Source organism: Pteropus medius, unplaced genomic scaffold, assembly GCF_902729225.1.
Source record: "Pteropus medius unplaced genomic scaffold, Ma_sr-lr_union100, whole genome shotgun sequence".
In the NCBI taxonomy this organism is placed as follows: domain Eukaryota; kingdom Metazoa; phylum Chordata; class Mammalia; order Chiroptera; family Pteropodidae; genus Pteropus; species Pteropus medius.
In genome coordinates this window covers 10,659,140-10,684,942 of record NW_024349803.1, presented here as the reverse complement: position 1 = coordinate 10,684,942, position 25,803 = coordinate 10,659,140, and the positions used below count along the sequence as shown (strand labels likewise).

At 34.5% G+C, this 25,803-nt stretch overlaps 1 protein-coding gene and 1 non-coding gene across 4 annotated transcripts in view; one reads left to right on the top strand and one right to left on the bottom strand.

Annotated features, from left to right (window-relative positions):
- The window catches only part of PIK3CB (phosphatidylinositol-4,5-bisphosphate 3-kinase catalytic subunit beta), a 174,216-nt gene that overhangs the window by 124,410 nt on the left and 24,003 nt on the right, over positions 1-25,803 (top strand). For 2 of the 3 annotated variants that reach the window (XM_039837279.1, XM_039837278.1), the window contains exons 13-17: positions 8,944-9,132; positions 11,332-11,445; positions 13,238-13,359; positions 15,906-16,049; positions 17,258-17,357. In XM_039837279.1, coding sequence (XP_039693213.1) covers positions 8,944-9,132; positions 11,332-11,445; positions 13,238-13,359; positions 15,906-16,049; positions 17,258-17,357 — 669 coding nt within the window. The remainder of the gene's footprint in view (positions 1-8,943; positions 9,133-11,331; positions 11,446-13,237; positions 13,360-15,905; positions 16,050-17,257; positions 17,358-25,803) is intronic. The other variant, XM_039837280.1, reaches the window with a different exon arrangement.
- On the bottom strand, positions 10,310-10,449 carry LOC120582680 (small nucleolar RNA SNORA15). The gene has a single exon (XR_005647616.1). It is a non-coding gene; the product is annotated as a small nucleolar RNA SNORA15 (small nucleolar RNA).

Genomic DNA, 25,803 nt, shown 5'->3' with positions numbered 1-25,803 from the left:
GGTTTAATATTGGTGCTTGAGCTTCCTAGGTTACTGTGTTCCAGCCAGCAAGAACAGGAAGAGCAGGACTAGGAGCCACACTCATTCTTTTTAAGAATATCATTAACATGCCTCATTTCTGCTCACATCTCACTAGCCAGAACTTAGTTACATGGCTATTCCGAATTCTAAGTGAGGCTGAGAAATGTAGTCTAGCTGGGAAGTCATGTGCTTGGTTAAGAGTAAGAGCTAATTACTAAAGGAAGAAGAGGAAAATGCATACTGAGGGAGAAACAAGTCTCTTCCACACACTATTCTCATTCTTTTTGCCCAAAGACTACAGAACAGATTACTTTGTTTATAGTTTACAATATATATAATATTCCTACCATTATACTTTTTAATTTATAATTTTTTCAAATTATAAGTTTACAATTTTTAAGTGTCTTCAGTAAAACCACTCTGTATAGATTGGTAATTATATAATTATATAGTGACCAGCAGGCAAATTGGAGAAAATGTATATGTTTTTGTTATATGCACTGAATTAAAGTACTATTTAATGTTGGCTAGTTGGAGAAATGTCTGGCCCAGGCTATCTTCTGCTTTGCCATTAGAGTTCTCAAAAATTTCTATAACCCTGCAATGCAAATCATCTCATACTACAAGGACTTTAAGAGTAGATCTCTAGTGAAACAGAAGAATTTCATTATAACTATACGCTTATAAGTTAGGCACTTACTGAAACAGATTACAGTGTAAGAGATAGCAATTATATGGTAGCTAAAAAATATTAATACTTTTTCTCCTACTTTCTAAGTTCTTCTAGCTGGGCTGATTAACAGACAGATTAACAGGAGAAAATCAAATATTTAATACATGCAGATGGGGAATTCACATAAGCATGAAAATTACAAAAATAGTGAGGCAACATTGGGTATATAAGACATTTTTGGACAAAGGAGAAAGGACAGGCAATGGGGTATTAGATTTCAGAAGTAAGAATGGGTGATTTATAGGTAGTTATGGTAGAGCAGAACATACATGGCAGGCAAATTCTTGCTAGGCAACTCAAATGACGGAATACTGGGTATCTAGCTAACAGGCTTGGAGTCTTCCTGACTAATGCTAGGGTGAAGATTCTTAAGGTGATTAAGCCAAGGCTTCCTTCCTAGAGTAGGTTTTTCTGTCTGAATCTCTTGGGCAAGAAATGGGGGGCCCGACCCTCAAATGTTCTGAGTCTTGTTTCTTAATAAGCAGCTTAAAATCAGTATCCCAAAAAGCAGCTTCAGGGTGGGAAAAATTTAGTTCCCTTCAGTTATATAAGGATATCTTCCTTCTGATGCCTATTTTTAGTTACCCTTTATTAGTCTTAATATTGCTCTTTGAACATCAGAAGCATAAAATGGTTTTTTCTCTTTCTACTGTCATCTGCTCCTACCTTACCTAAATCAGTTCCCTCCTTTCTGAGAATGTAATATTCTTGCCCAGGTTTGATTACCTTTTTTTTTTTTAATTGGACATATAGTACAGTTAGTAAATTGTGAAACCAAAAATGAAAGTTTTTTTCTATAACCCTCATTAACTTTCTTTCTTAGAGATAACTGGTAGCTACCAATCCTAATGCTGTGTATTCATTTAGATACCTTTGCGTGTAAATATCTATATCCTTTTTTCAAAAAAAAAAAAAGTCAATGAGATCTTTATTATATAATCTTTCTCCTTTTCATTTAATGCATTTTGTGGATCTTGTCATGTCTATGAAGAGGTCCAGTTCTCTCTTTTTAAAGCCGCCTTGACATTTCATGACATTAATTGTTAGTATCCATTGTTATCAAACATACATACACTTACTGATGAATGTTTTGCTTCTTTCCAATTATTCTCCACTAAAATAGTGCTGCAGTGAATATTTTGTACATATTTATTTATGCATACATATATATTAAAAGGGTAGATTTCTAGAAATGAAATTATTAGATCAATTTGCCTTTTTCATAAGAATCCTGCAAAAGTGCATACCATAAAGATGGAAAATTTACAACCCACCCACACTGTGGAAAAGTTTCTATCTTATTGCATTTCTGCCAGTCCCTTTAATATGTTACTCCAGTGGACAAAAAATGGTACCACATTATTTTAAGTTGAATTCCCTTATTATTAGTGAAGTTGAGGTTTGTTTCTTTTTACTTTTTAAATTTCAGTAATCTTTTAAAGGATTTCTGATTATTTCTTTTCTATGGGTATAATATCACCTTAGTTCTCTCTGAGGAATTAAATAATCTTGTTTTTAAAGTGGTCTTGCTTCTTTTGGCGTCTTTCTTCATATGGTTTTTTCAAATATTTGGTGATTCTTAGTTTAGCTCTTTTTATACTTGTGACTTCCTGGCTGTCTTCCTATTTAATGTAATCTGCCTTTGGTAATTGTAGGAGTTAGGGCAGACTGTGCTAACACTTGGGATCTCCTGTGTGTGAAAGTTTCCATACCTTCCGGGATTGGGTGGCTCCATAGGGCTCAGTACCCATGCTCCTCAGTGTGGGGCCCATGCCTTTGCTGTTTCAGCTCAGATGAACGGGGCATACTTGACCAAAACAGCTGCTCCATCTGCAGATCCTTTGATAATCTTTCTGATGATCCCCCTCACCCCCACCCCCACCCCACTCCTTGTATCCCTTGATTCTGAGCTGGAGTTTTCTAGAACTCTTCCTCATTACGACATGGCTCTTAGCAGATTTGATCCCTGGTCCTATCTGCTTTCCCTCATTAAAGAATCCCTGTGTTAGGCACTCTTTCTCACTTTCCAGAGCTATTATTGATTAGTATTTTTTAAAAGATATATCTTTTCTGACACTGTGGTCTTTTGAACGAAAGGAATGAATATGTTCTCATTCCACTGTTTTAATTGACTATTCACGTATATGATAAGAGCAGATTACATTCCTTATTTAGATCATGGTAAGTTGACTTGTTGAATGTGTGAGTGTGTGTGTTATATACATGGCATGTATACATATGAATAATATGCACACAAACAGTTCATTAAATGAATTCAACATCACCTTACTAAGGGACTTAAACCTGCTCTTGAAATTAAAATACACATAATCATTTTAATCATCTTTAAGTATATAGTCCAGACGTGTTATGTGTATATTCATAGTATTCTTAACACATTAAGTTCAACTGATCTTCAGAACTTTTTCATCTTGCAAAACTAAAACTCCATATCCATTAAACAACTTACCTTCTTCCTCATCTATCAGCCCTTGATAGCCACTATTCTACTTTGTCTCTATGAATTTGACCATCTAAATGCCTCATAGAAGTGAAATCATACAGTATTTTCTCTTTTTGTGACTGGCTTATTTCACTTAGCGTAATGTCTAGAGATTTTCTTGTTTGTCACAACTCAGGAGGTGCTTCTGAGGTGCTACTAAATTTTCTTCAATGCACAGGACTGTCCTACAACAAAATATTAATAGAACTGAGATTGAGAAACCCTGCTCTAATATGACACCTATGTTATAAATTAACTATGTCTTATTTTCTTACTGAAGAAACTCCGGCGCAAAATATTAATGGCTAGCTTTGGAGAATGCAGATTACCCAGCCTTTAGTTCAGAGGTTCCGGGATTCCTTTTAGAATTTTTTCTTTGTAGAATGATTTGGAGTCTTTACAGCCTTTAATTTTAGAGAAAGGAAATGATAAACATTAAAAATAATTTCAAACTTACTGAAAAATTGCAAGAAAAGTACAAAGAATTCCCATGTAGCCTTCATTCAGCTTACCTGTTAACATTTTACCACATTTGTTTTACCAATCTATGTGTATGTATTTTTTTCTGAATCATTCGAGATTAAATGGTATACATCATGTCCTTTTCCTCCATAATTGTTCAATGTGTATTTCCTAAAAACAAGAATATTCTCATACTTAACCGGAATCCATTCATAAAAATCAGGAAAATAGCATTGATACAGTTCTGTTGTCTAAACTACACATGCCATTCAAACTTGGCCAGTTGTCTCAATAATGTCCTTTATAGGTCCAAGATGGAACTCAGGATTACTTGTTGCATATCATTGTTGTGTGTCTTTAGTTCCTTTCATTCTAAGACAGTTCTCGGTCTTTCTTTATCTTTAATGACTAATAAAAAAGAATACAAGCCAGTTGCTTTGCAGAATGTCACTCTCTTTGGATTTGCCTAATGTTCGTCATGATCAGATTCCAGTTATGCATTTTTAGCATGAATACCATAGTAATGGTGGATATGTTTTTCTTACTGCATTTTATCAGGAAGCAAATAGTGTCAATTTGTTCTATTAACTATTGATGTTAATTGTTACCACTTGATGAGGATAGTATCTGCTAGGTTATTCTCTAAAGATAAGTATTTTATGAGGGGATATTTTGACTCTAAACATTCTATTTAACATCACATTTTTACCCAGTTTTAATATTTATTTATATGTCTTGCTAGTATTTATTAATACATCTTGCTTGAATCATCATTATAATGGTTTGCCAAGTACTGATTTTCAAACTTATTTTACCTTTTGGATTTATTAGTTAGTTTATGCCATAAGGTAGAAGTATTTCTTCATTTATTTACTTACTCATTTTATTCTGACTTATACTAGTATGGATTTATGATTTCTGTTTTATTTAATAACATAATTAGTTTCTGTCATTTATTTTGATGTTCAAAATGACCCATATTTGGACAGTGGCAGCTATTCAAGCTCACTCCTGTGTCTTTTTGACATGTCTCTATCATTCTTTGAGCATTTCCTTCTTTCTGGTACAATAAAGTGTTCCAGGTTCATCTGGGACATCTATGCCACTTTGGAATCAGTCATTGCTCCAGGGAATCCGGACTCCTTTCATATGTGAAAAGTATTTAGAATTTAAGATCTGGAGACTGGGTATGCACATTGTTACTGGGGTACAATTGCATTTAGGCCTTTTCATGAAACAGCTATATAATATATGTATATATTTGAGTAAATACAGGCACAGGGATGTATTTCTTTATCTGTTAAAAACCATGAGTTCTTATCTGTGCCTCTAATTTGGATCCACCCCATAGGATTTTTTTAGCCTTTTAAATATTTCCATATTTTTAATTTCCTTTTGTGACAGAAATCTGGATTCCAATTAACTTCAATATATTTACTTATTTGCTTAATTCCTTTTATATTCAGTCTCCCAATCATATAATCCATCTTCTCAGTCTCTGTCCCACCAGTTTGATTTTATGGACTGTCTCATCCCCAGCTGTATGTTGGTCATTTTCCCATTGGGCCAACCACTGATTAATTCTATCCCTGGCAGACATACTGCTAACATGCTATTGGAGTCTGCAGTCCCTCTGAACATGACAGATGAGTTTTCTAGCCCACCCCATAGAGAAGGGGAAAGAGACAGTCTTTTTTCTCAGCATGCTTATAGCAAGATATATAATTTTGTTTTATTTTGGTCAGTAGTCATTATTATGTGTATGATTTTGAAAAATCTAGACAAAGAAAAGGAGAGAATATGGGTGTTAATTTTCATTGCCGTCAATCATTATTTTCCATTATTTTAGTTCAAGCATTTGAACATAAGTATAAGTTCACCAATTACATTGTACAACATAATTTTTCAGTACTAATTATTCTGGGTTTTGTAAAAGAATGTAAGATTCTATGTTTTGTTGGGCTTCCTGCCATATTTCTGGTAGTTTTTTTTTTATCTTGGCCTTATTCAGTGCTGTCTCTTTATAGCTCAGTAAACAATCACAGTACAATTATACAGCAACCCCCCTGCATTCCCCTCTTAGTTTACTTGTAGCTATTCAGGATATTTACAGTAGATCTGTAAAGTCTGATTTTGATTTACGATATTACAGTAGGTCTCCTTGCTTTTTGCAGTATTTAATTTACCAGCAGTCTGCTTTTCTCTGACGTGAACAATTTATACTGTGTTGTTTGCAGTAACAGGTTTCACTTTAAGATATAAGTGTAGGAGTTTTATTTTCAAACTGACTTTTCATGATCACTTTTCAGAGATACCCAAATCATAATATCAGTAGTCCCCAAACTTTTTGGCACTAGGGAGTGGTGCTCCTATGAGAATCTAATGACTGATGATCTGAACTTGAGCTGAGGTAGTGATGCTAGTGCTGGAGAGAGGCTTCAAATACAGATGAAGCTTCACTCAGTCCCCCAGCGCTCACCTCTTGCTGTGCTGCCAAGTTACTGTCAGGCCAGGGACTGGTACTGGTCTGCAGCCCAGAGACTGGGGACCCTTGATACAGAGTGCTCTGTTTAAGGTGAGGCACTGAACAATCATACATAAAGTCTTGATGTGATGTTTTTCTTTTTGTTGTTGTTTTTTAAGAGCAATTTTAGGTTCACAACAAAATTGAGAGGAAGGTACAGAGATTTTCCACATATCCCCAGCTCCCATGTATGCCTAGCTTCCCCTATTATCTTAATCACTTACTAGAATGGTGCATTTGTTACCAAGACTGAACTTACACTGACATATCATAATCACACAAAGTCCAAAGTTGTCCTTAGAATTCATTCTTGGTGTTGTGTATTTTATGGGTTTAGACAAATGTATAAAGCTGCTATGAACATCCATGTGCACATTTTTGTATGGACATAAATTTTGAGTTTTATTAAATATCAAGGAGTGTGATTACTAGATCGTAAGGTAACAGTATGTTTACTTTTGTAAGAAAAAGCCAAATTATCTTTCTAAGTAGTTGTAGTAGTTTGCATTTCTGCCAGCAATGATTGAGAGTTGCTCCATGTCCTCAGCAGCATTTGGTGTTGTCAGTGTTCTGAATTTTGGCCATTCTAATCGATGTGTAGTCGTATCTCATTTCTCTTTTACCTTGCATTTCTCTGATGACATATGATGTTTTCATGAGGCATTAGATTCTCATAGGAGCACCAGTCCCTGGTGCCAAAAAGGTTGAGGCCGTTGCCATCACAAGATTGACTTGAGTTTCTCTGAAAAGTGATTATGAAAAGTCAGTTTGAAAATAAAACTCCTACACTTACATCTTAAAGTGAAATCTGTTACTGCAAACAACAGTGTAAATTGCTCACGTCAGAGAAAGGCAGACTGCTGGTAAGTTAAATATTGCAAAAAACGAGCAGACCTCCTGTAATATCGTAAATCAAAATCAGACTTTACAGACCTACTGTAAGTAAATATCCTGTTTCTTTTCATATGCTTATTAGCCATTTGTGTATCTTATTTGGTGAAGTGTCTGTTCAGGTATTTGAACCATATTTTAGTCTGGTGATTTGTTTTCTTGTTGAGTTTTAAGAGTTCTTTGTATATTTGAAATATCAGTCCATTATGAGATATCTTTTCTTGCAAATATTTTCTTTCCATCTTTTCATTTTCTTGATGGTGTCTTCAAGGCAGATAATTTTAAATTTAATGATATCTAGCTTATCAGTTCTTTTCATGCATTTGGTATCATATGCAGAAAGTCATTGCCAAACCCAGTGTTATCTAGATTTTCTCCTATGTTATCTTCAGTTTTATAGTTTTGTGTTTCACGTTTATTTTTACATAAATTGGGTGGTGTTAGTCTTTTAACTTTGTTCTTCAATATTGTGTTGGCTATTCTGAGTCTTTTTTTCCTCCATATAAACTTTAGAATAAGTTTGTTCATAGCCACAAAATAACTTACTTGGATTTTGATTAATTTTGTATTGAATCTATTCATTAAGTTGGAAGGAACTGACATTTTGACAATATTGAGTCTTCCCATCCATGAACATGGAATACCTTGCATTTATTTAGTTCCTCTTTGATTTCATTCATTAGAGTTCTCTAGTTTTCCTCATATAGATCTTGTACATATTTTGTTAGTTTTATACCTAAGTTTTCACATTTTTGAGTGCTAATGTAAGTGATATTGTGTTTTTAATTTCAAATTCCAGTTGTTTGTTTCTGATGTGTAGGAAATCAGTTTACTTTTGTATATTGACCTTGTATCCTGCAACCTTGCTTTAATTATTTATTAGTTCCAGCAGTGTTTTTGTTGAGCCTTTCAGATATTCTACATAGAGAATCAAGTTATCTCCATTCTTTCTTACATATGCATATGCTATTTTAAATCTCACTGCTTTAGAAAATTAGTAATATGATTTTTTATTTTAATGTCTATATCAAATCCCAGTTAAAATAATGTCAAGAACAAAGTAATATAATGAAATATAAATCCTTACAGAATCTTGTCAGATAAGTTTTTTCATTGTGTGTGTGTGTGTGTGTGTGTGTGTGTGCCTTATTGTGTGTGTAAAATTTGTTTTGGCCTAACAGGTATAGTTTTTCTTTAAGTATGGGGAAATGTACCCCTTTCTTTTAATGTTAGTGCAATTCAGTCTAGATCCAAAAATAGCATGAATGTTTTTCTTTATTTTAGTGTATTATAAGGATTGGGAAGGAAAATGGATAATTATAGTTTTTTCATGTTTAGCCAAGATTCAATTCTTAATGTAAGTGGTTTTATGTCTCTAAGCTGAGAAAGCACCTATTCCTTTTTTTTAAAACATCATCTGTTTGGTTCATTTTGTTGTTGTTTATTTATTAATTTAATAGAAACTGAAAATTAAGGAAGAAATCTAGTTCAAATAAGACTCCTTTTAAATCCAAGTCACAATTCTGCCACCTAGTGTTTGCACATGGTGTTCCTCGTGTACACTAGTTCCTTTTTCAGAACTTTGAGAATAATTCTTTGCTTAATCCTTAGCTTACAAATATTATATTTGGCAATAAAACGTTAAAAGTGAGATCCATTTTATTAGTCTTTTTAAGGAATTATATTTTTAGTATCTTACATGTTAAAGCTCATAAATTGTTTATAAATTCATTGCATATAAATTTGCTAAGTGTTTGTCAGGGATGTTTGCACAATTCTAATCTGTAATGAGTAATTTTACTTTCTTAGAGTCGGGGTGGAAAAAAGTTTCTTGTTGAACTGAAGGAAATCTTGGACAGGGATCCCTTGTCTCAACTGTGTGAGAATGAAATGGATCTTATTTGGACTTTGCGACAAGACTGCCGAGAGAATTTTCCACAGTCACTGCCAAAATTATTACTGTCGATAAAGTGGAATAAACTTGAAGATGTTGCTCAGGTAACAAAAGATTTTTTCTGTAACACCTTTTTGGGAGAATATATTTGTCAATTTTGTGTGAATTGTCATTTCCTACATAAGTATATTTTCATAGGTTGATCATTTTCTGCAGGAGAAATTTTGAGGTTTTAAACTGTTCCATATACGGTCTAAATGGTAGACCGGAAAGTTTCAAGATTTAGAAATCCCACCTTCTGCGTAGGTTTTCTATATCTTCAACTAAACACAGTAAAAATATTGGTTTTGTTGTAATCATCTGTAGCAATTACCAGCATGTTGTAGGTCCTGGGCTACTTCTAAAAGTTTCATCAGTGAACTCCAAAGTTTTAATCTTAAGACTGTTCTAAAATGACCATATATTGTTTGAAATTACCTCTACTTGTAGAGATTAACATTTTAGAGTATAAACCATTCAGATCAATTTTAATATTCATTTTCGTTTGGCAGTGTTGAATGCTGCCTTTAGGCAGAATAGAGAAGGGAAAAAAAAATTTTGTTTCAAAAAGGTCACCAAATTTTAGTTTCTCAATTTAATTTTCCAAAACTCTGTCAAAAAACACTGGCATTTATTAAACTCAGTTGGTCATTAATGTTCTATAGAAAGATCCTTGAAATGGTTTTTAATCAGAATGAATATATTTGGCATATTAAAATCACCAAGATTTTTCGCTTATTTGAATTCACCCAATTTTTTAAAAAGTTTTCTGGTCTTACTATAATGACTTTAAATTTTTATTTTAATCATATGCTTTTTAAAAATCTTTGATTTTATAGTTTTACTTTTCAAATTAAGTTTAGAAAGGATTTGTTTTGAGTTTATTTCTTAATATGTTAATGATTTTTTAAATCTTGTGTAATTATATATTATTAAGGGCTTCATTTAGACTGTTTCCACAGTTAGACCACATGAATATTACTTACTCTGAAAAGGAACCAATTTTGTTATTTGAATAGGTTTGAATTGTTCTGACATAGTTATCTTCTAACCACTATTTATTTAATTTCAAGCTTAATTTTCTATGAACCCCCATAATGGTGGAATATAAGGTATAAACATGTTTTAGCTGGCACATTGCTTGCGTCTCATGGATAGTGCCCACCCTCCACCAAGAAATACATTATTTTGTATATAATTAGAGTAGAAACTATTTCTTACTGTATTCTTTTTTTCTCATTTATTTGTATTTACTTTTAATAATGATATGCTATGAAAAAACTTGGAAAACCATCATAGCCATTTTAAAAGGAAGACTATACTTTTGCATGATGTCTGGCTGTGTAAGCTACTGATAAAAAGAACACAGTATTCAGCCATGCCTTCCTGCTATATTCTTAAAAGATACCTGAGAGGCAGATTTCTTATGTCCACTGTCAGAAAATGGAATGAGCTAAATTAATTTATGCTTAATTTTTCTTTATTTAGACCCTAGGGACAGTAATTTTTATATTCAGGAATTTAGCATGCTTGTCTCATTTCCATGAGGGAATCTAAAGCATCGTTTTCAAATATAACTTAATGTCTTTCATTTTGATGGAAGAATGCTAGTAGTGTAACTTCATACTCAAGTAGAAACATCTAAATGTGTGTAAACAGTGTAGGAAGGCATGAATTTCACAATCCTAATCTACTTCTTTAGTAGTCTAGGAAGAAAGTTAATGGAATAAAAAGTAATGTTTGACCCTATTGCATTGCCAATTATAACGAACTGGTACAAAAGAATATAAACTGTGTTTTCATTAAATTGATTACCTTGAGAAGTGGAGAGCCAGAAGCTTGGTGCAAAGTTTGTACTCTGATTCGGCAGGTATAAGCCATGGGTGTGAAAATTTTATAGACAACTAGCCTCTCATTAATCTACAAGAAAATATTCTATTGACATAATGCATAAAGAATTTCAAATCAGATTTCCTTTCTCCAAAGGAAACCTAATAACTTCTATTAGGTTTCCCCAAACTAAAGTGATGGATTTTGGTAATTCATTTAATTTTATGTTTATGTAATTGATTTTTTAATAATTGTAAGTAATCTTACCAAAGGTAATTATTTTCCAGTAGTAAGCTGTTGTTAACTCATAACGTAGTCAAACCTCTAGTATTACAGAATGTTATATTATATATCCTTTGCAATATTTTTTCTGTGAAGCAGTGTATTTCAAGTGTTAACTGAAGTTGCTAAGAGTTGTTTTATTATTCTTTTAGACCCTCAGAAAATGGTCCCCACTAACTCCTCTATCCATAATGAGGACTGCTGGTTCATTAGGGCCTTGGGGAAGGCAGGGAGGGGGCCCCATCAATGAGAAAAAGTGGGGTAAGGTAGGTAGGTGTTTCATATCTTTATACCAGTATTTCTCAATCTTTTTTCATTATTATCCTTAGAAGAAGGCTTTTTAGACATTTTTCCCCCTAATAGTCCCATCCACATGAGATTCTGATACCACAGACAAGTGTACTGTACTGTATGTACACTTTATGTACTGTATGTATGTGTGCTTTATACATAAAAAGAGCAAGTATAAAGCTTTCTTTATTCAATGCAAGTTTAAGAACAATTAAAATTTAAGGTAAAAGTTAAAATTAAAAAACTAACATTTTAATGTATTTGTTGAATAACCTTGATGTAATTTACTTAAATTGAAATATATTTTACATTTATGATAGCAGTTTATATAAATAGATACTAATAATGACAATGGAATCAAATTTTAAAAACTTATTAAAATGCTGTGTTTCTATAAAAGTTCCTTAGTGAACTTCAAAACTTGATACAAGAAAATACCTTTTAACTGAGCTGCTAGTCAGTAACATTCAAATATTATTGACTTTTTTGTGGCACTTGACATAATGAAGGGCAGAATAATATGTAGTATTAAAATAATAAACTATTTTTACTTAATTCTTAAAGCCCAAGTTTCACACAAAAGCTCAATAAATAAAATTTTTCACACCCATGGCTTATACCTGACATACACAAGGCAGCTAGCAGATACTAACAGGCCATGCTACATGACTTTGAAACATGACTTTGAGACTGAGCAGTCAGTTGAGAGAAAGCCCTCCAATCATTGCCATCTATTTGCCATATTTTTGTAACTCTGACCTTGTATACATTTTGAGTATCTTCCTTGGATTCAATGTCAGTGATAACCAAGAAAACCAGACGAGGTGAATCAAATATTAAGGAATAAAATTTTGTCAGGGTTGAACTTGGGAGGGCTACAAATTATAATTATCTTTTTTCTTTTTTCTTCTTTTTTTTTTCTCTCTTCTCCATAATCAATTTTCTTCTCACTTACCATCCCTGATAAGAGTGTATGCTATCAGCATAGTCTCACTGCTCTGATGGGAGGCAGATAAAATGTAAACTATTTTTATTTAAATCTCAAAGCCACGTCTCACACAAAAGCTCAAGAGATTTGGACTAGGGTTTCCAAAGATGTAGCCATGTGTACCAAAATCCACCCTCCAATTGCAGTCCAAGCTCATCTCCCCAAGGATTCTTTTTTTATCCTATGTCTAGATCATTTCTATATGGCATCTGTAAATAGGAGACTGCCTGTATTTTCTTGTTTATAGAACATAAACAACTAGGTACTATTTATTTCTAATGGGTTACTTATGATTTAAAGGTTTTAAATTTATGGTCAATTAAAAGTTCTGTTAAGTGATAGATTCTCTTAAAATATTAAGAGCTAAAAGTAAACTCTTAAGATAATTTTATGTTGTTGTTAATGAACTTTATATGTAAATTGCCTGTCATTAATTTGAGCCATATAGCTTATATTTTGTACTTTGAGTTTTACCTTTAAGTATTCCTTCATCATTTTGCCCACGTGCTTATGTGCATGCGCTCTTTCTCTCTCTTTCCTTATAAAAATTATTTAATGGTTAATGATCATAGAATTATATATTTAGCGCATCATAATATTTCAACTAAGACAATTTTTATTAATCCATATTTTCAGGAATGGATTTTCGGAGGCCTCCATAATTACAAGTATGCTTCTTCTTTCTTTTGACCCATCTCTGCTCCTATATGCCAAGAAAAAATAAATTACTCCCCCCCCCGCCCCCTATAATTTCTGAACCAGTTTTAATTTTTAAACAGCTTCAGGCACTGCTACAGATTTGGCCTAAACTGCCCCCCCGGGAGGCTCTGGAGCTTCTAGATTTCAACTATCCAGATCAGTATGTGCGGGAATATGCTGTGGAATGCCTGCAACAAATGAGGTATCTTCTGTAGTCAGCTTTCTTTGGGGCAAGGAATAACTTGGGGATGGGTAGAGAAGGTGATGTCTGCTTAAATGTCTCATAAGAAAGGAAAAGGCTGGGAATTATTGAGAGTTCAAAGTAGTCATTCCCTTTCTCCCCCTCCCCTCTTCTCTCTCTTCTGTCTCTCATTCTCCTTCACATTTACTCTATATTGTAAATGAACCCCTCCCCCCACCACCAAAAAAAAAGCAAAACAAAACATCCTGAGTCCGAGGTCCCCAAGATTACCCTCAGGTTCCACGATTCACTAGGAAGACTTATAGAACACAGCATATAGTCGTACTCTTGGCTGTGATTTATTATAGCAAAAGGAAAAAGACTCATGAGGCAAAGTATGGAGGAAACCAGGCAAAAGTTCCTAAGGTTTCTTTCCTAATGGAAAGAAATATACTCAGTTTCCCCAGCAACAAGTTGTAACAACATATCTGAAATGTTGTCTACTGGGAAGTTTATTAGAAACTTGGTGGCTAGTCACAAGAACCCTCTGCCTAGCACATACCAAAAATTTAAACTCCCAGAAGGAAACTGGATATTTGTATAGTTTAGGCACTATGAGCCATTCTTACCTGTTAGGGTGGTAGGAAGCCTTTTGAAATCCAGATGACAGCCAAGAGCCAAACTTTTTCAAAGGATAGTCAGGCCTGTTAACGTTAACTCTTCATCTGTTTTAACCACTCAAAATTAATGTTACTATTTTGCCATGATTATTTAAACATTTTTTAATTTTTTATTATTAAGCAAATAACATTACAGCTAAAGATGAAGTCCTCATAGTTTCCTTACCCTAGTGTAATAGGAAGAGATTCTGATTACTTTCACTTTCCAGAAGCAACCATAATCATGAATTTGGTATATATATTTCCATACCACATTTTTCTGTTTTTACCACATTTTTATATCTATAATCATAGACACAAAATAACATTATACATTTAAAAACCATATAATGTGTCTTGCCTTATGTATTGTTTTACATTTTGAAATTCAGCATTAGGTTTTTGAGGTCAGTCTCTCCCATTACATATAAATGTAGTAATTTATTCCTTTTACTATAGTATAATATTCTGACATAGGGATATATCTTATTCCACTCTCCTATTGAGGAACATTTTAAATTTTCTCCATATTTGTCTGTTATAAACCATGCTGCAGTGAACATGCTTATACAGTCCCCTTTGGGCAATACATATGTTTGAATCTCTGGATTTATTTGAAATGTTATTATTGAGATAGTCTCAGAAAATGGGCATTTTCAGGTTTATCCATTTCCTTTTAGCCTCAAAAATGAGGGTTAATACTTTATGGCTATTTGAAAAATTAAAGTTCTCAGAAAATTATGGATATGTTGATCCTTTTTCTTTTTAAAATTGTATATGTTTTAAACCATGTGATACCCAAAAGAAATTACACAAATTCATCAAAAGTGATTATCTGGGGGGAGTAAAATTAGATGTATAAGGAAAGAGGATACTCCTTTTATTTCTGTATTTCCTTTCTGTCTTTATACTATTTATAGGTTTTATAATGGCCATGGATTTTATAATAAATTTAATGAAGATTGTTGTGTAGTTTTAAGAAATGAGGCTCTCCCAGTTGCTCATCAGTCTCCCTAAGTTTGCATTAGGCTGAATCAAGTGTTTTTCTTAAAGATATTGATCCCTAGGAGGAGGTGGCTATGCTCCCAATGTTCCATATAAGTAGTTCTGATGCATTTCCCTAGGATAAAATTTCTTGTTACGAGGTTTTATATCTTGGTATGTAGTACCTTGGATTTCAGTCCCAGATCTGCTTAGATTACTTTCTTAATCATTTATTGTCCAAGACTATAGTAAATAAGTAGTGGACTTGGGATTCATATCTTACCCAACTGCTGGCCTCTGATGGGAATGTTTACATGTGAATGGTTTGGAGATGAACACAAAACAGAGAACCACTAACCTTAATTCAGCTCAGTTAATTAAAGTATTGTTATATTCAGTGAATCAATTCCCACTTATAAATGAACTCATTTCTTTATCTTTCAAACTATTTGAAGTTAAGATTCTAATGGTTCATTGGTTATCTGGGAAAAAGAATTACTTCGCTCTAAGGATAAGAAAGGAAAACAAACTGTTAAAGTACTGATAGAATTTTTATTTAAAAAAACTGATTGGTTAGGTAAGTATACAACATTTTTTAGCATGATCAGAAATCAGTACCTAATTTTTTATAACTCTAGGCTGATTGTAAATACAATCATCCATTGTATCAACCTAGTTAATTTAATAAAATGATCCGTGTATCTGTTCTTTGCTCCCTTCTATTCTTTCTCCTGCCCATCTGAAATCCTCAGTTTTTCTTGTGTCATTGTAATAGTGAAACAGTGAATGTAAGCATGCAACAAACTTGACCCAAAAGAACCATCGTGTTTCAGTAAGTTAGTATTTGATAGTTTGATAGGAAGGGATCTTTTTCTGGCACAGGGTGTTGAGAAACTTACTGTGTCTTTTGTTTTTTTTTTTCAGTGATGAAGAACTCTCTCAGTATCTTTTACAGCTGGTGCAAGTTTTAAAATATGAGCCTTTTCTTGATTGCGCCCTCTCTAGATTTTTATTAGAAAGAGCACTTGCTAATCGGAGGATAGGACAATTTCTCTTTTGGCACCTTAGGTAAGTATTTTAGATTTCATTTTGAGTCCACCTGTTCTTTTGTAAATATAAATCAGTATACTACAGGACATTTAGCCAAAACAATGACCTGCTTTAGTTGTTTCTGAGTCATCTATAACATTGATACTCTCTTCGTGTCTTCTCCTATTTCTTGATACCCAAACCCTTCATTTTAAATATTTGGCAAAGTAATTCAGATAAGTTTCCCTCCATACCTCTTTGATTTTTAACTGAAACTAATAATTAGTGTATTGCTGTTTTCTTTTAAAGTGTATTTATTGTGTTATATATTTGGACTAAAAAACAGACTTCTTTCTTCCACAAGGTTGTGGGTAGTAATATTATATCATTGCTAGTATTAGGTAAAGATTTTAAAGTTTTTCTATAACAATGGTAACTTCTTTATTAACTTAGGTCATTTTCAGAAGTACATGAACCTTATTTCACCAAATTATATAGGAGTAAAATCAGGAAAAAGAACTAAGTTTATTTAGTTTCCAATGAAAATTGTCGATTCCTCAGTTCTGACTCTATACTGAGACATTTTTGTTTTTTTCATCTGGACTTCAGAGTATTGAAAGTAATGAGTATCAGGAAAAAAAACAACTTTTAGGCTGAGCTTCTTAAGTAAAATAATCTCTATAGTATTTTCTCATGTTAATTTTTGGGTTCTATTTCTAGATCTTGATTTAATTATTATTAAGAGTTTTCTTTTCTTATTTTTAACTTGTATTCTTTTCTCATCCAGTTCAGTCTCCTTATTTATACCTCTCAGAGAATAACAAAATATGGTATTCCTTTTTTTCCCCCCAAATATGTACACTATTCTTTAGGAGAGAGAAAATTGAATAGAAGCTAATTGAGAGATTAGTCAATTGTGTAATGAGTCAGATTTTTGTGTTTCATCTTAATTGTCTCTAAATTGGTAATATTACCTTTTCACACAAAAAGCATGTAAGGCGAGATGTGAAAATTTTGGATTTCTTAGAGTAAAGAATTAACTAATTATAAAATCTCATATCTTTTTGAACTATGATATTTAAAGAATTCGAAAGTTGACCATCCAACTGATAATTTTTCACAAGAGGATGTGTCCTTCTTTGGTTAGCATCATAAGTTAATTTTATAATAGAATAAAGAAGTCAGTAATTTTATTTCCTGATATGAAATGTTTGATAAACTACCATAATATTATTAACTTTCTGCAGATCAGAAGTGCACATCCCTGCTGTCTGCATACAATTTGGTGTCATTCTCGAAGCATACTGCCGGGGAAGCGTCGGGCACATGAAAGTGCTTTCCAAGCAGGTATCGACTTGTTTTAATCTTCATTCAATTTGCCACATGGCATACGATAAATTGTATCATATGCTATTTCTTTCATTTTATTATTTCATAGAGTTTTCAATAACTGAACCTGATAAATACATTTTTAAATGAAAATTTAAGTCAAGCAGTGAAGTTTCAACAAACTTAGCAGAAGAGCATTAATCGAATGCTACTTGAAAAATTAGTTAGTATTCCTTATAGTATTTATAGTAATTACCATGCCTTAAATTTTAATTGGAAATACCTGTTTAGGTATGCCTAACAATGGGTTTGTTGGTGATGGTGACAATGGTCACGAAACCTTTAGACCCTGTATTTTCATATTCCTGAGTTACTCTTTCCTGTTAGTGTAGTGTTTATGATTCATTAGTTTTAGACTGAGCTATTTTAAAACCTAAATCGATAGTTGCAGCTTCCAGAATTCAGAATCCTAAACCTGCTTTTTCAAACCATATGTATATATATGTGTGTGATATTAGTGATATTAATAGGTCATATATTAATTGCTTGTTCTATACCAGGAACCATCAGAAGAGTTTTAATTATGTTATCTTATTGTACTCCTAATAAGACACCACAGTACTTACCAAACACTCTCTGGATTTGACAAGGGGAAAACCTGAGACTCCAAGAAATTAAGTGACTTGCCTAAAACCTCACAACTTTAAGTGACAGAAATAATTTTCAAAGTTAGGCCTGTCCAGCTATAAAACTAAAGTGTTTTGTTTTTAAATACTGGGAGTTTTCAAATCTTTTTAGCAGCACAACTCTTTCCTTTTAAAATCAAAACTTAAACACAGATCCAATATGTGAAATAGAAAATAATGTCATTTTATCAGTATAAATGTATTTTTGAAGCCAAAATAAAGCAAAAGCCATTTAACAGAATCATGAAGCTTTTTTATTGAACATAGAATTTCAAAATTGGGTTATTATTGATAATTATAGTCTTGGTATCCAATTATTTCTGTATTTTGTTTTGGAGATGATCCTGATTTATAAATAGCTAAGTAATTGCAAATTGTAACAGGTTTTTTTAATAGCTTGCTTGCAAATGAGAAGCACAATCATGACCCAGGCTTGATTTGCTTGTGGGACCTTGGTCCCCTGAAGGATGACATGAGAGCATTTCTGCCCTCAAAATAAAGCAGCACTATATTCCAGCTTCTTCATGCTGAAACCCTTCATTGACAGATAACAATAGTATGCTTTTGTTCCCTAGCAGTAATTTTTTCTGAATTGAGTATTATCTAACCTCATACAAGGTTTTCTTGGTGGTTTAATATACATTTACTCAGAACCTACTATATGCCAGGGTTTATATTAGGTATTGGTGATGTGAAGTCAAATTAGCTGTGTTGCTGTCATCAAGGAGTTTATATTCCATAGAGTAGGTGTACATATCAGTGATTAAGTATTATGATACAAGTTTGTTACATGCATATTATAGAAGCACAAAAATGAGATACATAACCTATTTTAGGACATTAGGGAAGAATTCACAGTAGAGGTGACCGTTATGGTTGGTTTTGTTGGTCTAATTGGTGTTAGCCAGATGGAGAGTGTTAGTGTTCTACAGAGAAACAAAACCAATAAGATCTACGTGTGTGTATATATAGAGAAAGTGAACAGGGAGCGAGATTGAGATTTATTATAAAGAATTGGTTCATATGATTATGGAAGCTAAGAAGTCCCAAGATCTGGAGTCAAGCAGGCTGGAAACCCAGGAGAGCTGATGGTGTAGTTTCAGTCCAAGTTTGAAAGGCTGAGAACCAAGAGAGCCAATAGTATGTAAGTTCTAGTCTGAAAGCAGATAAGCTTGACACCCAAGAAGAGCTTACCTAAAGGCGGGAAAAGACCTATGTCTACTCTCAAAGCAGTGGGCAGGTGGGGTTCCTTCTTACTCATGAAGGGTTTGCCTTTTTGTTCTGTTCAAGTTTTAAGATGTTTGGATGAGGCCCACTCACATTATGGAGGGCAATCTGCTTTTCTCAGTCTATTGATTCTAGTGTTAATCTCATCTGAAAACACCCTCACAGACACACCTAGAATAATGTTGGACCAAATATCTGGGTACCTCATGGCCCAGTCAAGTTGATACATAAAATTAACCAGGGCAGATCAACTAAGCATCTATATATAGATCCTTAAACCATACTTAATCTCCAAATAAAGGTAATAACAAGGTCACAGTTTTACCTAACAAGATAGAACTACCCTGAGTATACCAAAAAAGTGCTCTAACAGACTCTTTCCCAGAAAGGCAGTAATGTCCTTGAGTGGTATTTATCCTTTTCCTTGATATCCTATAAATTAAATACTATGATGTAAAATTAATAACACTTCAATACTATGATATAAAGCCAATACATCTTATGTTACATGGTAAGGGAATAAGAATGGGAAAAAAACAAAAAACATTTGCTGTACATACACAACACACAAACACATATAACAAAATGAGCAGGAGATACTCATGACAGTTACCCTTCATTTTTATAACTGGTCATGTAATCATAGCTGGTATTTATCACTACTTTCTTTCAATCTATTCTATATTCCTTTTGCCTTTAGCAAGTAGCTTTGTTGTGGTTCTTTACCTGCTGGAATGAGCCAAACCTTCATTCTTGAAGGGTCTAGGTCATTAGTAGTACTCCCTGGATTGGCTTATAATTTCCTGTTGATCTTAATTACAGGGCCTGGTAATGCTAAGAGATCTCCTGTATTCTAGACATACTTTTCCTTACCTCCAATTTGGAGTAGTAAGCCAATTTCCCCTTGGTAGTCAGGATCAATTACTTCAGCCAGCACCGTAATGCCCTTCTTTGCCTGTTGTTCCAGAGGAATGAGGAGTGCAAAGTGGCTGGGAAGGAGTCTTAACTTCCAGTTCACTAGCATCATTGTTATGTCTGCCAGTGGAAGCGTTTCTCTCTTTGTAACTAAGACCACTATGCCAGAAGAGCATAAGGTCGCAAGAACAGGAAGTAGAACAGTTGAGAGTGGATCATCATGAGAGCAGTCATAGTACCACCTCCATTTCTACACCATGATTCCCAGAGCCATGAATTTTAGCTGTGGGAGAAACAGCATCATATGTTGGCCACTGATTCAGAGCAGATACAGCCTTCTGGAGAACCGTGCCCTAGCCCTCCAAGGTATTGCCACCTAATTGGCACGGCAACTGAGTCTTCAAAAGGCCATTTCATTTTATTAAGCTAGCTACATTAGAATGGTGGGGAATATGGTTAAGACCAGCGAATTCCATGAGCACAAGCCTATCGCTGTACTTCGTTTGCTGTGAAATGAGCTTCTTGATCAGAAGCAGTGCTGTATGGAATACTATGATGGTGTCCATGGTTGGTAGTTTTGACAGAAACATTGAGTGTAGGGAAGGCAAGTCTGTATCCAGAATATAAGAACAAAAACACTGTCTCTTTCATAATGGAAGCAGTCCAGTGTAATAGCCTGTCACCAGATAGCTAGCGGACCACTCTGAGTAAATGGTGCCACATGGGGCACTCATTGTTGGTCTCTGCTGCTGGCATAGTGGTCATAGCCAGGTGGGCTTTGATGAGTGGAGGTCCATGTTGCTGAGCCCATATATAACCTCTGTTCTTGTCACCTTGGCCACTTTGTATATGAAACCATTGGGTGATGACAGGGATGGCTGAGGAAAGAGACTGAGTGGTATCCACAGAATGGGTCATTCTATCCACCTGATTATAAAAATCTTTCTCTTCCATGGTCACCCTTTGGGCATCCAATAGGATGCAAATATCTTTATGTTTTTGCCCATTCAGAGAGGTTTGTCACATACTTTCCCCCCAAATTTCCTTGTCACTAATTTTCCAGTCATGTTTCTTCTGAGTCCCTCACCATCAGCCAAACTTTGGTCACAGCTCATGAATTGGTGTGTAATTTCACATATGGCCTTTTCTCCTTCCAAGTAGAATAAACAGCCAGGTACACTTTCCAGAGTTGTACTGACTTTGGAAGGATTTCCCTTCACCATTGCCCTTCAGGAGTGTTCCAAAAAGGGGTGTAGTATCATAGTTTTCCACTTCGTATATAGTGCCAACATATTGTGCTGAACCACCTGTAAACCATGTTTGAGTCTTCTCTTCCTATGTCATCTGATGGTAGGGAACTCCTCATGAGGCCATAGGTACAAGCTGGGAGAGAAAAGGTAGTACAACAAGAGTAGGAGACCTTGGGCATTCGAGTCACTTCTTCATGTAATTTACTTGTGTCTTCAGAGCCTGCTTAATCTCGTATATGCCACTTCGATTTGGTGATGGAACACTGCTGTGCTTCGCCCATCTTTATGGCTTGGTGGGTCAGATAACACCCAGTTCATGACAGGCAGTTCAGGTTGCATGGTTACTTGGTGGCCAGTGGTTAAGCTTTTAGTCTCTACTGAAGCCCAGTAGCAAGCTAAGAGCTGATTCTCAAAAGAAGAGTATTTATCTGCAGGGGATGGCAGGCATTTTTTTAGAATCCTAAGATCCTGTGGTATGATTCACCTATAGGGGACTGCCAGAGGCTCCAAACAGTATCCCTGTGTGCCACTGACAATGCAAACACCATTGGATCTGCTGAATCATATGTCCCTAGTAGCAGAGCAGCTTGCACGGCAGTCTGGACCTATTGTAAAGACTCGTCTTGTTCTGGACCTCACTCAAAAGTGGTACCTTTTCAGGTTACTTGGTAAATAGGTCAGAGTACATACCCACATGAGGAATATATTGTCTGTAGAAGAGGCCCCCTAGGTGTCGTTCTTTATTTTAGTTGTAGAAGTGGCCAGAGCAAGAAATTATTCTTCACCTTAGGAATATCCTGACATGCCCCACACCACTTGAACCCTGGCATTTTAAATGAGATAGACAGCCCCCAATTTTTGTCAGATTTACTTCCTACCCATTAATGTAGAAATTTCTTTAAGTCTAGAGTAGTTGCTCCTTCTTCCTCAATAGATTCAGTCAGCATAATGTTATCAGTGTAATGGACCAGAGTGGTACCTTGCGGAAGGGAAAGGCAACCAATATCTCTGTGAAATGAATTATGATATGGGGCTGGAGAGTTGATATACCCCTGAGGAAGGACACTGAAAGTATATTGTTGGCTTTGACAGCTTAAGCAAGCTGCTTCTAGTGGGCCTTATTGACAGGTATGGAGATAAAAGTATTTGTCAGATCAATATCTATATACCAGGTACTAGGGGATGTGTTACTTTGCCCAAGCAATGAAACCACATCAGACATACCACCTGGTGAGTGTTATGATAATCCGCTATAAATCTCCAAGATCCATCTGTCTTCTGCACAGTCCAGATAGGCAAGCTGAGTGGAGATGTGATGGGAATCACCACCCCTGCATATTCTAAGTCGTTGATGGTGGCACTAATCTGTGCAGTCACTCCAGGAATGCATCCAGCTTTTGGTTTACTGTTTTCTTAGAAAAAGGCAGTTGTAATAACTTCCACTTGGCCTTCCCCACCATAATAGTCCCCACTCCACACATTAGGGAACCAATAATGGGATTCTGCCAGCTGGTGAGTGTATCTATTTCAATTTTGCATTCCAGAACTGGAGAAATAACCACAGGATAGGTTTGGGCTCACTGGGCCCATTGTGAAACAGCTCTGTGGTAAAACTTAATTTTTAACTTGACCTGTGTAAGCCCCTACTCTGTCTGGTGGCTCTCTGACATTTTGGGTCTTCTGGAATTAATGTCAGTTTAGGGTCAGTGTCCAGAAGTCCCTGATAAGTTTGATTACTTCTTTTTTCCCAGTGTGCATTTGCCATGGTAAAAGGCCATAGGTCCCTTTGGGGAAGCCAGGGAAAATTTAATTTCAGTCTGGTATAGGAGAATTCACAGATGTCATTTGGCACGATGGAATGTTAGGGCAATTATCAACTTTAGTGTGGTTATGTCTGTGGGTTCATGTTAAAGAAATGAGTCCTGAATTTTTACAACTTAAATGTTTATTATTGTCGTGTAAATGTCAAACTATTAGTTGTATGTGATTAGAAGTAAAGCAGGGTAGCTTCACCTAACTGATACTATCTGAAACCAGTATATTCAGTCAACTTAGCTAAAATTTCCTCTAGTATTAAAAATCCTCTCTCAGACTTTTATTTTTGGTACATCATTTTTTTTTTCTCATGGCAGAGATTCCCCTACCTTGCTATCCTTTCTAACCTCTCCCTCTCTTTCATTTGAAGGCCATTTGTTTCTCTGCTCCTAACCTTCTACTCATTCCTATAACACTCCGGCATCCCAGCCTATTTTTAAAATAGATCCCTGTAGTAATTCCCAGTTCCACTGTACTTTTCTATCTCATTTGCATTGCCAGAGGAACTCCCATAGCTTTTCATAGATGATTTAATATTGATGATTTTTCATTCATGTTAAAACCAATTATATCTGATCCCTCCCTTTTGGAAAGCCTGTTAATGATGGTAATAATTGCTAACACTTATTCACTACTCATTATGGCTCACTTATTCTTCACAATAATATGAGATAGTTGAGATAGTTACTATTAATCATCTTAATTTTATAGTCCCCTTAAATCTATCTCATACCTATCAATGTCTCATGTTCATGACTACCATTCTAGTCCAATTCATTATCCTTTCTCATCTGGATGTCTTCATTAACCTCCTAAGTTGTACCCTTTGTTTCCATTCTTGTCCCCCCAAACTCCCACCCCCATTCTGTACAAAGCAGATATCTTTTTAAAATGTAGATGTATTACGTCACCCCCCTCTTTTTCTGTCATTTCCCTTTTTTAAATCCCTGCAAAAATTTTTATTCCATGGGGAATAAAATCTGAACTCTTTGTCAAAGTCTATAAGGCCACGCTTGATGAAGTCCCTATTTCTTTGACCTCACTTATATAATCAAACCACACTGGACATTTTCTTGATTCTCAGGAACCTCAGCTTAACTTTTATAACAGCAATCATATGACTCATGTATGATCGCATTATTCTTACTCTTCTTGACTGATGTATAACAAAGGGAGACTACCTTTTACATGGCAGTTCTTGTTATCACTGTAAACTTATAAAAAAGACAAGGTGTTGAAACACTTAAAGTATTTGACTTATGGCTATGTGAGTATTCAGGACACTATTCTAGGAAATGGATATCAACACAATTAGCGATGGAGCATGAAAATTCACAACTGTACAAACATGGAAGAAATTCAAATTTGAAATACTTCAAAGAGTTCCTGTTTGCATAGTGTATTTTTTAGCTGGTTCCCTTTTCACCAGTATTTGTACAACTCCTGAAATTGTTGAGAAATGGAGTGTCTGTGGTTTTAACAGATGACTAACTTGGCAAGTTTCAGCCATCTCGATTTTATCAACAAGCTACATAGAACTTTCTCAGTTTCCTGTGAGCAACCCCTCAGCCTGTCTGTAGAAACCATATGTCTGAATTCACCTCCCTACAAAGTCTTAGTGGTTTTTTTGCATAGAAGCAGGGTTTGAAAATGAAAATATTATGTCAAATAAATCTTCCGTTTATGGAAATTCAAGCCATGGTGTTCATAATGTTTGTATGCGTATTTTATATGCTTGTTATGTACAACTTACGTGTTGTACACACTCTTTTTATCATAATGTTTGTATGCGTATTTTATGTGCTTGTTATGTATAACTTACATGATATACGTACTGTTTTTGTTTTATTTACATACTCTGTTTTAATCATTAGTTGTTTCCAGTTTTAATACTATAAAGATAAAGTAAAATATTCCTTTTGATTTAGGGTTGGTCAAGGCTGTCTTATGCATTTTTACATATTATGACATGGAAAGACCCTCAGTTATTAAACAATAAAGTTGACTTTTAAGCACAGTGGTTTTGATTCAGTTGGCCATTGTTGATTTACTTTGTACTACTTGCATAAGCTTTTTTTCATTTGCATAAGTTTTGATAGCCAGAGTTCATTATAAAAACAAACAATTTCAACTTGTATGTCTATGTTCTTATTTTATTATATGAAAATCCATTCTAACTTATTATTGGAAAGAGAAGATACTGAGAAGATACCATATAAGAGTAATGACAAGAAGTAGATAATAGCGTTAAATGTCAGGAACCCCATGGTCTTCTTGTACATTGGTTTTCCTCTTATACTATGGAGTTGGCCACATGGAGTGAGTGGTTCACGTTAGTTGTGTTTCAAATTCTGTTACTCAGTGAGCTGCAGAGTTCTGAGTGGTTTAGGTTTCATACATATCTTCTTACCCACTATCCGTCTCCCTTTACTTTTCTCTAATTTGTTAAAATTTCATTTAAGAAAAAGGTTAAAGAAAGTTTGAAAAATGGTACTTTACTTAACACGTGGTAAAAGTAAGTTTTTTATTTTGTTATATCTAATATGTTTGTCATAAGCCAAGCACTGTTTT